General features: G+C 40.8%; 1 protein-coding gene and 1 pseudogene across 4 annotated transcripts in view; one reads left to right on the plus strand and one right to left on the minus strand.

The window, feature by feature from the left end:
• Positions 1–13,094, minus strand: part of NFIA (nuclear factor I A) — a 367,330-nt gene that overhangs the window by 121,684 nt on the left and 232,552 nt on the right. For all 4 annotated transcript variants that reach the window (XM_066626587.1, XM_066626588.1, XM_066626585.1 and 1 more), the window contains exon 4: positions 4,937–5,011. In XM_066626587.1, the coding sequence (XP_066482684.1) occupies positions 4,937–5,011 (75 nt within the window). The remainder of the gene's footprint in view (positions 1–4,936; positions 5,012–13,094) is intronic.
• On the plus strand, positions 3,076–3,195 carry LOC136650697 (5S ribosomal RNA; annotated as a pseudogene).

Below are 13,094 nucleotides of genomic sequence, written 5' to 3' on the forward strand. Positions count from 1 at the left end.
GGCTAGACCTTTGTCTCCTACAGACTGTTCTGTTAGCATTTATAAGTTTTATACAATACCACAAATATGAAATGTGTGGTGTTCATTTCAACATTACTAGTACAGCATGTTATTGACCATCTAATTATGCTGAATTCCATTTATAAACATAGCTAACCACTAAGTTTATGGAGACTTTTGGAGCTGCTTTAATAGAATATTGATTGAGAGCAAGGTTTGAGTGGGCTGCCATTGAATTGTGTAATGGCATACAAAAAGCAAGGTCACTGCAACAGTGCATTCTAAGCCTGCTGTCTTTTTGTATTATAATCCTTCCCCCCCCCCCATCTTTTCATATCCAAACTTGAATTGTAGATTTTGGATGGCTGCACTCTGCTATTTAACATGACGTTAGCTTCTATAGTGTTTATGTTCCTGCTGCTGATTCTTAACTACCTCTCCTCCAGTATTGATTAGGTACAGCAGAAAATTCATGGGCCTGTATATGGGCAAACAGCATAGCTATATTATTGCAGTAGAACCTAAGAGATACAAACCCTGCAAATGTGCCGCCTAGTCAATCTGCCTCTCATTTTCAGCACACTCCTACTTGTACAAAACTCAGGGCCCAATCCTATCCAACTTTCCAGCACGAATGCAGCCATGCCAACGGGCATCCTTCCTGAGACAGGGAGCAGGTAATAATGGAGGCCTCCTGAAGGAAAGGGACTGTTTGTTCCTTTAGCTCAGGGTTGCTTTGAAACTGTATCAACATTGGAACGTTGGATAGGATTGAGACCTCAGTGATTCTGCACACAAATGAATGCAGTTAGGTTGCTTAAACCCAACTGAAGTCAATGACAGCTGGGTGCATAATTATAGCCAACATGTGGATATGATGAAATAGTGAACTCCTTCCACTGCTGTTTCAGTTTAAATAAATACATAGGGTTCTCAAGTCTGCTTGGAAGCCTCTCCTTTACCTGAGAACTCTGTTCTTCAGACCCTGAAGTCTGAGGGTGTGTTGCAGTTACAAACTCTAGACTCGCACCCAGGCAGGTACTTGTTATTTCACTTGTTGTAAGCACTGACAGCAGGGAGGCTTTTCAGGGTGGGGAGGGGGCAAAACTGGGCAGGGGAGGGGTGGGTCGAAGGATGGATTGGGTCTGGGAGGGGGTAGAGATGGTGAAAGAGGTTTTGTCCCCTCCCAAGCAGAGCTGCCTGACACAGACCTCCTTGTTTCTACACCTGCTGTGCAACCCATTGGCACCAGCAGAGCTCTACCTGGGGTAAGAGAACAAATGTTCCCTTCCCTGAGGAGACTTCATTGGTACGCAGCAGCAACCATTTTGGCGCCACTGGACCTCGCAGCACCCGAGCCCCGTAGGAATGAGCTGCACATGTGTGCAGCTGCCCTTAATTTATTCCACAGAAATTGTGTTGATGCTGTCTGTGTCTTCATAGATTCCTCTGCAGTCAGCAGGCTTGGGTTGCTTTCAGCTAGATGGAGGGTGTTCACTTTGTTTTTGGCTTTTATTTACAGTGTCAGGCATCCTGATTCAGTGCATATGACCTATTCACCATACAGGGCTGGGCCAATCGCCATGCAGATAACTCTAGAAATGGCAGATTGGGACTTAGTAGGATCCATTCAAGCAGGACATGAGCAAAACTGATGTTTCGACCCAGACTAATAAAGCTTCTGGTTCAGAAGGTCATATAGGAGGAAGGTTTCACCTCCTAAGGTAATTGCAGAGTCATGCTGTACATGAGAGGTTACTGTTACCGTTATTGCTTTAGCAACAATGATTCATGCTGTACAGTATAATTATTGCAAGTTTCAAACACTAGGGTGCCACCTCATGCCAATGTAAGACGTCTCACATTTTGTTCTGTTTTTTATTGTCAGGGATTCAACATACAGTACATTTGTTTATGTGGCTAGGACAACAGGTTCCTACAACTCTGTTTTAAACAGCCTGCACATTCAGACAGTTTGGTGCTAGACATCAGTAAAACAAGGCCCTGAATTTTAAAAATGCTATAAAATATTTTAATTCCCGTAGAATTTGCATTGCTATTTCAATGAATCACATTTACAGAGTAAAATGTTGAATGTAGGTTTACTATTTGCAGCATGTAAAAAAAAAATAGCCTGTGTGTATGCATGTGTGTGTTTTTCTGTCTGTTCTCTCTTTAAAAATCATTTGTCCTGATCTAGGGATTTAAGTGTGATCGGAAAGGCATGTGAATCTCTTACAAACACAGGGACCCCCAATCAGTTCAGTGAGCTGAACCTGTGAGTGTAAGGTACGCGCTTGCAGATCAGCCCCCTTCCACTGAAATGAATGGGAATGTTGTTTCAGGATAGCTCCATATGTCTACTGGAGAAAAAGACTGATTGGTACTTAACATTGTTATAGTTATTTATTGAAAAGTATTTTTATTCCGTCTTTCCAATAAATGTTCACATTGATAATCCCCTTGCCCCCTCCCCTCCAAAATTATAAATACCAAATATATTCTGGCAATAGTATTCATAAATTAGCAGCAATGTTTAGAGTTAGGTAAAAATTTCCAGTTTTTCACTACAGATGAAAACCAGAACAAAGACATGTTGGGGCCTAGTTTAGCTGTAACTGTAGCAGAGGCATGACTGTGAGACAATGGAGTTCATGTCTCCTTGGACTGTCTGGATTATGTCATAGTAAAATACAATCAAGGCACCCTTGATCAATGGAACAGGGTGGTGACAGGTACTCCTAATTCACTGTTGTTAGTGAATATTGACAAGCTGGTAATGATCATACTGCAGCATGTCATTCAGACTAAGGACATTAGCATTCTTTAAAGGTCAAAAGTAATGGCTTTAAAAAAGGCAGAATTCCATGCAACTTAGGCCTCAGAAATCTGAAGATGCAGCTATACGTAAAGTATGTAAAAAGCATGAGATCCATCATCTCACACGGACTGCACAGGAAACTATTTCTGCATGAACATGTACTTAAACCGTTTTGTGAGCTTTTTGTTGAAAAGCGATATATAAACAATGACAATGACAATAACAATAATAATACTTGCACATTACATGTGTACATTAGCAGCAACTGTTACCCTGCACATGCCCGATCTCGTCTGATCTCGGAAGCTAAGCAGGGTCAGGCCTGGTTAGTACTTGGATGGGAGACCGCTTGGGAATGCTGGGTGCTGTAGGCTTATACCATAGTCTTTCGAGACTGAAGGTTGCCAACCAACCATTAAGTGTTGCACAATACAGAGACTAAATAAATGGGTACATAGGAAGTATGTATCCAGTGCGTGTGCTATTGTAAAAAAAGAGGCTCATTCATAAAACTGTGATGAAAATCAATATTCTAAGTTTGAAAAGATAGAAACTGGTTCTGAAGGCATTTACCAGTATTTTATTTTTCTTTTTAAACATTTCTACTCCCCCTTTCTTAACCTAACAAGAAAGTTCTAGGTGGCTTAGGATAACAGAATAAGAACCAAAAAAAAAAAAAAAATCCAAATGAAGAAAAAACAAGTAACAAGAAATTGAGCAGCAACATACTGACATCATTAGCACAGATAAAAAAAATCAATTAACATCATGGTGGAATAAAAAAAAATTCTTAACTTCCTTTTCGAACACCAGCACAAAAGAAGTAGTTCTAACTACAATGGAACAAGCTTCTCAACAGAGAAGACCCTGTTATGAGTCGCAATCAACTATATTTCCACAAGTGACAGATTCTGCTACAGAGCCTCCTTTGAGGTGTGCAGATTTGTATAAGGACGTATGGTGCTTCAAGTATATAGGAGCCAAAACAACTAAAGGTTTTATATATCATCACCAGCACTTTGAATGGCACATGGACACCTAGAGGCAGCCAAAGAAGATTATATAGGAGTATGGCATGATCATGACTCCTAGCACCAGTCAACAATCTGGTGGCTGCATTCTGTACCAACTGCAGTTTCCAAACAGGTTTCATAGAGCTCATTACAATAGTACAGTCTCAATATCACCAGGAAATGGGTAACCATAGTCTGGACTAATCGATTCCAAAAAGAATGCAGCTGGTGCATGAGCTTAAGGGCGCAATCCTAACCCCTGGGTTAGGCCGGCACAAGTCACTTGCTTCAACCTGGGGGTGTTGCAAACATGCCATTAGAGTTGGAGAGGCCAGCACAAGGAGTTGCACTGGCCTCCCCACACCAGATCCAGGATCGGTAAGTTTGGCCAAGCTCAGTCAATGCAGGAGTGGGGGTGGGGTGTTGGAAGAGAGCTCCACATTAATAGCACCTGTTCCTTGACAACTTGTTAGCCCTCATGCAGCCCATCACCAACTCAAGTCACTGGTACAGAACTTCAGCAGCCTCCTGCGCTTAAGATGGAAATGAACAATAGAGTTGAGTATCATCCAAATAAAGGTGACACCCAATTCCCAAATTCCAGATAACCTCCCTGATCACTACACCAAAATCTAATATGGGAACAGCTTGAGCCACCAATGTAACATCAGAAATCACAGAATGAGAGGTTAGATCCATCTTTATGACTGCTTTTCCAATGTAGAAACTGGTGGGATTAATAGTTTGCAGAATAATATATAAGAAAAATCACAGTGATAACTGGAGTCAAGATAAGAGCACACAAATAAAAATCACAGTATCACTGGTACTGCAAAAGTTGGGCCTCAACCAGATCATTATACATAATATAATATATCAAAATCAGACCTTATTACTTTAACAATACAAGACAAAACTTTTTTCCCACCTAATGAAATATACACCACATGCTGCTCATGCATGGGGTGGGAAAACGGAGAAAGAACAATCAACTCTGGAAAACCGCTTTTATGGAAATAATGGAGGGTGGAGAAATAAAAGAAAGATATTAATGACATTAAATAACATAACAAGCAATAAAATAACAAGTAATGATACTTACTTTGTGAGACCCTTACTAACTCAGTCACACTGAAAACACCTGATGTGACAAAACTGTCTTGGAAGCCCAAATGTCCTATAAAACACAAGAAAATTTTAGGTGTGGTTAATATAAGCACTTAAAGACAATATGTACAAATACTTCAGTATTATAAATACTTCAGTATTTGTAAGGTGAACAAAATGGAAAATTTAATTTTCTTCTTATATCTAATTGATGTTCAGTTAGGTAGATATATGGTTAAAGAGCATTAACATGACACATTAACTGGCAAAACGGTATACAGTAAAGTATCACAGTTGGAAATCTGAAATAAAAGAAGCTCATTTTAATAAACAGTTGCCTCAGATGACCCTAACGACTTAACAATTGAAATTAAAATACTGTACCTAGGAATCAGATGGGACAGCTAAGTTCTATAATCGTTTTAAACATTATTCTCTAAAGAAACATCTGATCAGGATTATCTACTCATTCATTCAAACAAAACAAGATTTAAAGATGTACTCTTCATTTTCTAAGATTACATTAGGGAAATCTTAAAATAGCAGCTGTTAAGAAAAATCTTGAAAAATGAATGCTTTTCACAGAAAAAGAAAAAATCTCTTTCAAATGAGCTTTTCAAAAGAGAAACCAAATCTTTGCATTAGAAAGCTTTAATTCTAATCCTCTGAATTTCTTTAAGAGACAAGGCGTATGGTTACTTGCCGGTTTCATTTGTGTAAAGGATATTTTATATCAAAATGTTATTACACTTCCCATAACAGTATTTCCCTTTTTCTATGAAAACATGTCTATCACCAAATGTTAATTTAATTTTCTGGGTATAATCAATTACAAAACAAGAAGCCTTCAAACTGCAAATCGGGCACAAGAAATTCTGCTGAACCAGATATTACAATTCATACAGTATGTAACAGGACTTCAATTAGAGGTCTGTAGCTGATAGGTCAGCCTGACCTATTGCTTTGAAATAAGGGTCAAAGAAAACTGAGGATAAAGGGATTATTGAAAGAACTGTAAAGTCGCTCTTGTCCGTAGGATAAGTGGCATACCTTTTAAGGTTGTTCTAATTAAAGTGACCACTTCTAACACATGCACATACTGTATATCACTGGAATTACTATAAAGTTTCCATACACCCGGACATAGTAATCTGCATGTTAGAGATTGTTAGATTTCATTATATTTATTTACAAACTACAAAAATAATCACTTGATGTATTTACCTAAGTTATTTATTACATATTTTTTATTGCACATCATACTCACTTCTGTATTTAGGCACATATAGAAAGATACACACAATTCTACTTTTTTTTACTAGCAAGGATGAATCAAACAAGAATGATTTATTGATTTATCAAAAATTAAAATGGCAGGTCCATTATCTGAAAGGTTTTCAGTATCGATAGGTCTATTGGAAGCAGTCTTTATACCTTCTTTATTCAGCCAACACATTCAAGCTGATTTTACAATAAATAATGTAGTGCTTGAAGCACATTTCTGCAACCCAAAGGCACCAGCTAGGATTCTGAATTTGCCAGCATTCTTTTCATTTCTACCACACGTTTGCAGAGTTTGCAAATATGATGGCAATGAACACTAAAGCAAGAAGAAGGGTGTAGATCCAAACAGACATTTAGGCAATGCTTCTCTGGGAATCTCAGTTAGCCCGAAGGACAGAGCTTTGAGGGTCTTGATTACATTCAGAAAATACTGATCCCTAAAAGGCTTTAGTACTCCCCACATAAGTAAGTTATGCACATGCTGATAGTCTTAAGAAAGGACTGCTGAATATCAGCTTTGACTATATTCTAGTTTGCATGCATACCTAGCAACAGTGACATGCTGATAGGGTAGGCAGAGTCTCACAGAACCCAGCAAGTTTTTTTAAAAAGTAGAAGACCCAACAATTTTTTTTTTAAGTATGTTTGGCCTTTCCCAAGCTGCTCCTTTCTGCTCCAGCTCCTGCTCAGTTTGTTTAAAGCAACACACACAAAACACAGAGGGAACAAGGAGAGCTGCCAATTGAGATCAGCTCAATTGCTATGATGGTTTGCAAGGGACAAAAAAGGCAAGGACACCTATGCAATTAAAGCCACCAGAGTAAATAACCTCTGTTTGCCCAATAATAAAAAAGACAGCACTTGTGTCATTGCTCTCCGGGGAGGCATCAGGAGGAGTTGTCTTCAGCAGGTTAGGTTATAACCATGGGTGTCTTCCAATAATAAAAAAAGCAAAGTAGCTTGCTTGCCAATCAAAAAATAGCAGGACACCTGCACCAGCAAGCTCTGGGGAAGCAACAGGAAAAGTAGCTTCTCTACTATTAAAAAAAACAACAAGAGTCATGAACAAAGAGGGGATCCTGCACAAATGATCTGCTCTCTAGTCTAAAGCAGGGGTGCCCAAACCCAGGCCCGGGGGCCACATGCGGCCCGCGAGGCTTCTCAACGCGGCCCTCAGGGAGCCCCCAGTCTCCAATGAGCCTCTGGCCCTCTGGAGATTTGTTGGTGCCTGCACTGGCCCGATGCAACTGCTTTCAACATGAGGGCAACTGTTAGACCTCTCACGTGGGCTGTGGGATGAGGGCTCCCTCCACTGCTTGCTGTTTCACGTCTGTGATGCAGCAGAGGCAGCAAAGGAAAGGCCAGCCTTGCTTTGTGCAAGGCCTTTTATAGGCCTTGAGCTATTGAAAGACCTTCATTCATTCATATAAGTTCATCTTTAATATATTCATTTATGTAAACTTATATACAAATTTATTCAAATTTTAAATGTAAATTAATTGTTTCCCCCCCCCCCGGCCCCTGGCACAGTGTCAGAGAGATGATGTGGCCCTCCTACCAAAAACTTTGGACACCCCTGGTCTAAAGCATCAGGAGAGGCAGCTTTTTGGTTGCTTCAGGGAGCCGGTGCTGAGCTCTCCCTAGCTCCAATGGGGGGAAGAAAAGGTGAATTTTTATTAATTTATTTTCCTGGGTAGGGAGTGTTTCAGAGACTGAGCTTAAGGGAGAGGGAGGGGGGAGTGTGTATTATTGCCTCCCCTGGACTGGATCTAACTGCATGTCGAAGGAATGATTATAAAGTGACACTGTAAACATTTATTGCACAACCTGTGAATATTGCTTTTCGGTATCACAAGGTAGTGGCAGCACTGAAAAACCATACCATATAAAGCATCTCACTATACAGAGACATCTTTAAAACCTTAAAATAGTAATGATCAATTAGACCCTCAAGCCTATTATCTTAACCAAATTCCCGATTAGAAAGAAAAGCCTTCCCTACTCTGACTGCAACTTGATTCCTCTTGGTTTTATCCCCTACCTAGATAATCCTCTGTTTCACAAACAATATCAGGCAAGTAACTTCTAATAATACATGCAAAATAGGTGTCTATGATATTGGTTATAGGAACACCTTGAAGAGGTCATTGAAAAGATTTCCAATCTATCTAACAGTTGACTATGACTGCAATCCTGTATACATGTACCACAGCATAAATGCCATTGAACTCAGTGGCACTGACTTCTGCATAGACATGCATGGGTTTATTCTGCTAGTAAGTCAAAGGATTGCTTTGATGTGACACTTAAATTAGAGTAGATCTAAAATGGACCAAGCTTATTTTATTTCAGAATTTCATTTATGTGGTTGGGTACTTTCTGTTGAATGATGCCAGGATCCAAAGATGTTGAAGCACAGTTAAACATGAGATACACAGTTCAATCCTAACTGCTGCCTTAAGATAGCAACTTGCATCTCAGATTTGATAAATATCATGTAACTTAGGGTACCACAACATGGTCATAAGGTATTTGATAGAACAGTCTTTTTGAAGCCACGTAGGTTTGGATCAGGTCAGTATTACTATTTGATAAGAGACTGCCTAAGGACCTCTCTCTGTGTGGTCTTGAGCTCTGCAGAACAAAGGCAGTTTGTAAATGCAATCAGTAACATTTACACTCCTAAAAGAAGCCACAAGAAGTCCTGCCAATGCATGTGCAGCATCTCGGGGAGCCTTAGAGCACCAGTATGTGCACTCAGTGGTGCAGTATCAAGCTGAACATTGAACACCAGCAAAGAGCTGGAACAGGAGACAATTCAGGAAGCAGAGCCATGAACAGGAAGGGATGGATGAAAAAACCAAGTATGAGGCAGATGGTGGCCACTTATGGTGTTCTCATGGAGCCCCTGAAGAGGTGTCAGGAAGCCTCAGGACTCTTTGGAGCACACTTTGAGAAATGCTGATTTAAAAATACCCAGCTTTTTTCTGTTCCTACCTTTCCAACAATTACACATCATTGCAACTGGCTTAAAGGGATGCAACTATTCCTGCTGATCTTCTTTCTTGACATATTCATTTAAGTTCAGCATTTTACCAATAATTAACCATGGCTGTTTTATTACGCAGGCAAAGGAGGCATTCCCTTTCAAAACTGTAACAAGGTCCCTGAGTTCAAATGCCAACATTAGCTTGCATATCCAGTTTGAGAAGATTTTAGACCCACCAGAAAATTCTTTGTAGAACTGTAGAATACAGGAGAATGAATTAGACTATTCAGGGCATATCATGTCACTACAATAGAAGAACACCTTAAAGACTTTAAAGTCATGTAATACAATTCTAGGGTGGATCCTTCTCTTTGAAAAAAAAGCAATATACTAGTGGCTGAGAGAAAAAAAGGACTAATATTTGACAACACAAATCAGCATAACCTTTTAACTGCAGCAGTCATGGATGACTGCCCTCTGACCTGGAGAGATTATGTAGGATTTCAATGACAACAGCTGGAAGTGAGCATGTGTGAATAGAGGACACAAAATCTTAGGCCTTATACAAAAGGCTACCCAGATCAGAGCATTGATTAGAAATTGTTTCCTGGTCCCAGCTTAACAGAGCATAATAATGAAAGTTTTGTTAACTCTTTATACCATGCAAAATTAGTGAGGATTCTTTCTTTGTAAATTTTACAAATCTATCACTCAATTGGGATATTTTAAATAATTGCAAATATTACAGCAAGTGAACTACAAGAATCGTAAGCTAGTCTGTGCATGATTTAGTCAAATTAACAGCCTGATTCAACTTATATTTCTTCAGAAGTCCCAATGAATTTGATGGGACTTGGAAGAATGTTTGCAGCTAAAATTTTAATTCATACTTATTTGTAGTTTTTCAAAGGGTACTGGATCATATTTTACAAAAACAAGAAATACAAATGTGCAAAAAAATAAAATACTTGAAATGAAAAATGATAAATTAAGAACACTTGTGTATTCTTTACGTGGACACGAGGTACTAGATAACTTGAAAAAATCAGCAAATTATTGAAGAAAACTTTACCAAAGACACAGTGATTGAATGTCAGAAGAAAGCTGATTCTTGAGTGGGTTTATAAACCATTATGGTGGGGTGCACCTCCCTGAAGGATCACGTTGGAAGTCAGAGGGTGCTTCTGAACCCAGCCTTACTCCTAGATATGCAGTGGCAGCTGTGACTAGAAGTACTTTTGCTCAGCTTCAGGCAACTAGGACCCTTCCTGAAGAAAGCAGATCTGGCTACAGTGATCCATGCCTGAAGCCACAATCTTAGCCTTCTCTCCTCCACCACCAATGCAGCCATGCTGCCAGTTTGTGCTGCAACCTATGGGACAGGTAGTCTCAAGGTCCCCTGAGGCCCCCCTTACTCAGGGGAAAGCTTCTGGCACCAAAACAAGTCTACTTGGAGCTATGCCATCTATGTAACTGGGGAATGTCGGAGTACACATGGCTCGAGGCCCAAAAGAAGAATAGGATATCAGTGGCATTGCTGCCATAGGTACTGCTCCCTTCCAACACTTATTCCTTCCCCATTCTGATTGCATCCCTCCCACTTCCCTCCCATCTCCTAAGCTGACTTGCCATCACAGGGGAATGTGATGGGTCTGCTCGTGGGCGGCCACTTATGACAATGCCCCTTTGCTCCTGACAGCAAGTTGCATTTGTGACCGCTGTGTAACACCTTATGCCACCAGAATGCTAGACCTGGTGGCTTAAGGGACTAGTCCCTAGTATTCTGCTGTTAGTCATATGGTGTTTGGACAACAGTAACACACTCTACAAGGGGATGCCCTTGAAGACTATCTGGAAAATGCAGTTTGTACTCAGTGGTTGGAGAATATTACACCTGTGTTCCATAAATTGCCCTACTGTTGTGCTTCCAAACACAATGTAAGGTACTAGCTATTCCCTACATAGCCCTACATGGCTTGGAACCTAAGTAACAGAAGAATAACTTCCTTCCATACAGCCTACCTGCATTTTGCAGTTATCCTAGGAAGTTCTAAATCACATTCTGACAGGAGCAGAGTTAGTGGGGACACAGGTGTATGGTGATTTCCCAACTTTGAAACTCCATTCTTTGGAAAGGCCAGCTAACTCCTCACTGAATGTCTTCAAGCTGGAAGTTAAAACCTTTCTTACAGTTACTTTTTCTTGAGATCTCTGGGTGTTGTTGCTTTTTGTTTGTTTGCTTGGCTCCATTTTGATTATAGTCGTGCACCACTTAACGACAAGGTTCAGGACTGTGATCCCTGTCATCAAGCAGCGCTTGATGCAGTCCGGACCCTCCACAGGGAAGGGTCATCTCAGTTTTCCGGAGGCAGTGCACATCCTCATGCTGCCTCTGCGGAGACTGAGATAAATCATGTCTCTTGCACAACTTCCAGTTTCATGGAAGAAACCAGAAATCGTGTGAGAAATACAATTTCCCTCAGTCTGAGTCTTGCAGAAGCAGCACACAGACATGCGCTGCCTCTGGGAGGCTAAGACAACCCTCTAGAGGGGAGGGGAGCAGAGCTCCCCTCACTTTCGGAGGGTTGGGGTGTGCTCCCCCGACAACCATGTGCCCCCACGTGGTCATCGGTTATGTGATTCAGGCGTAAGCCGGGATGTTGCAAAATAGTGCACACCTGTATTTGGTCATTTTGGGTTTCATTTGTTTTTTAAAAAATTGTTTTATGAAACAATTGTAAGCTGCCTTGGTGGTTCATTTACTGGGGCTGAAAAGGCAACCTAAAACTATTTTAAATAAATTAATACAATGAATCAAGTGAAACTTTATACCATGAGTATGAATTCAGTCTGTTGCATTCAAAGCAGAATTTGGGATCTACAAGTGGATTGTGGGAAACTTTTTAATATGAACAGCTCACAGACTTGAAGGATTTGGAGGAGATAATATGATAGTAGGGTCCAGGAGAGAGGCAGCATTGCTTTCTACTGACATAGATCTAGTTCTTGGAGAGATCATAAACCTGCGTAGTGGGCTGTACAGGTGGAGCCTCATATGACTGAATGTGCAAGAATACAAAATGATACAAAATCATTTGTATCATCGCTGCCACATTGCATAAATTGCTGCCACAATTCTAATTTAACCTTCTCCCTAACATGCAATTCTTTTTTTTTTTCTGTCGCATGGATAAACATTCCATCATGTGAACGGCCAGTAGCAGTATCAAATGGTGAAGCCTAAATAAAAATTTACCACCTCTCAGCTCAATCCTGAGCTGCCTGGTGCGTGGGGTTGCAGCATGCCGAAAATGACTGACCCTGCATCCAACATGCTCCAGGTAGCTGCCGCCTTCTCCTCGGGAAAAGGGGACTTTTGACAACTTCCGTCATGTAACTTCCCCACAATGGGGCTACTCGATTCTACATCGACTCAAAGGTTCGTGCAGAATGAAGAGCCTTCATGTCAGGTGGCTAGCCTCCCCCCATGCCCCCACCTACCTCTCCACTGTTCCAGTGCTCCACCGGTGCTCCGGCCCACAAATGCACCTTATGGCACATTTGTGACAGTGCGTGCTGGCGGTGAGCTGGCGCACACTGCATAGGATTGGACCCTCAGTGAGCTCTAAATCTATGGACTTGTGAGAAAGGGAGAAGTTGTCTGTTGCAGCAGATTCTTTCCAAGGTCTCAGGAAAATGTCTCTTCTACTGCCTGAGATCTTCTAACTGGAGATGCTAGGGATTGAACCTAAGGGCTGTTGTATGCTACAACATATAACACGGTTTGCTACAATTGCACTCTACCAAAGATTGGGTGGCCCAAAGATTGGGTGGCCAAAAGCAAACTAACGCAACAAGCCAGTCAGAATGTGATGAATGT

The sequence above is a fragment of the Tiliqua scincoides genome, chromosome 4, assembly GCF_035046505.1.
Source record: "Tiliqua scincoides isolate rTilSci1 chromosome 4, rTilSci1.hap2, whole genome shotgun sequence".
NCBI lineage: Eukaryota > Metazoa > Chordata > Lepidosauria > Squamata > Scincidae > Tiliqua > Tiliqua scincoides.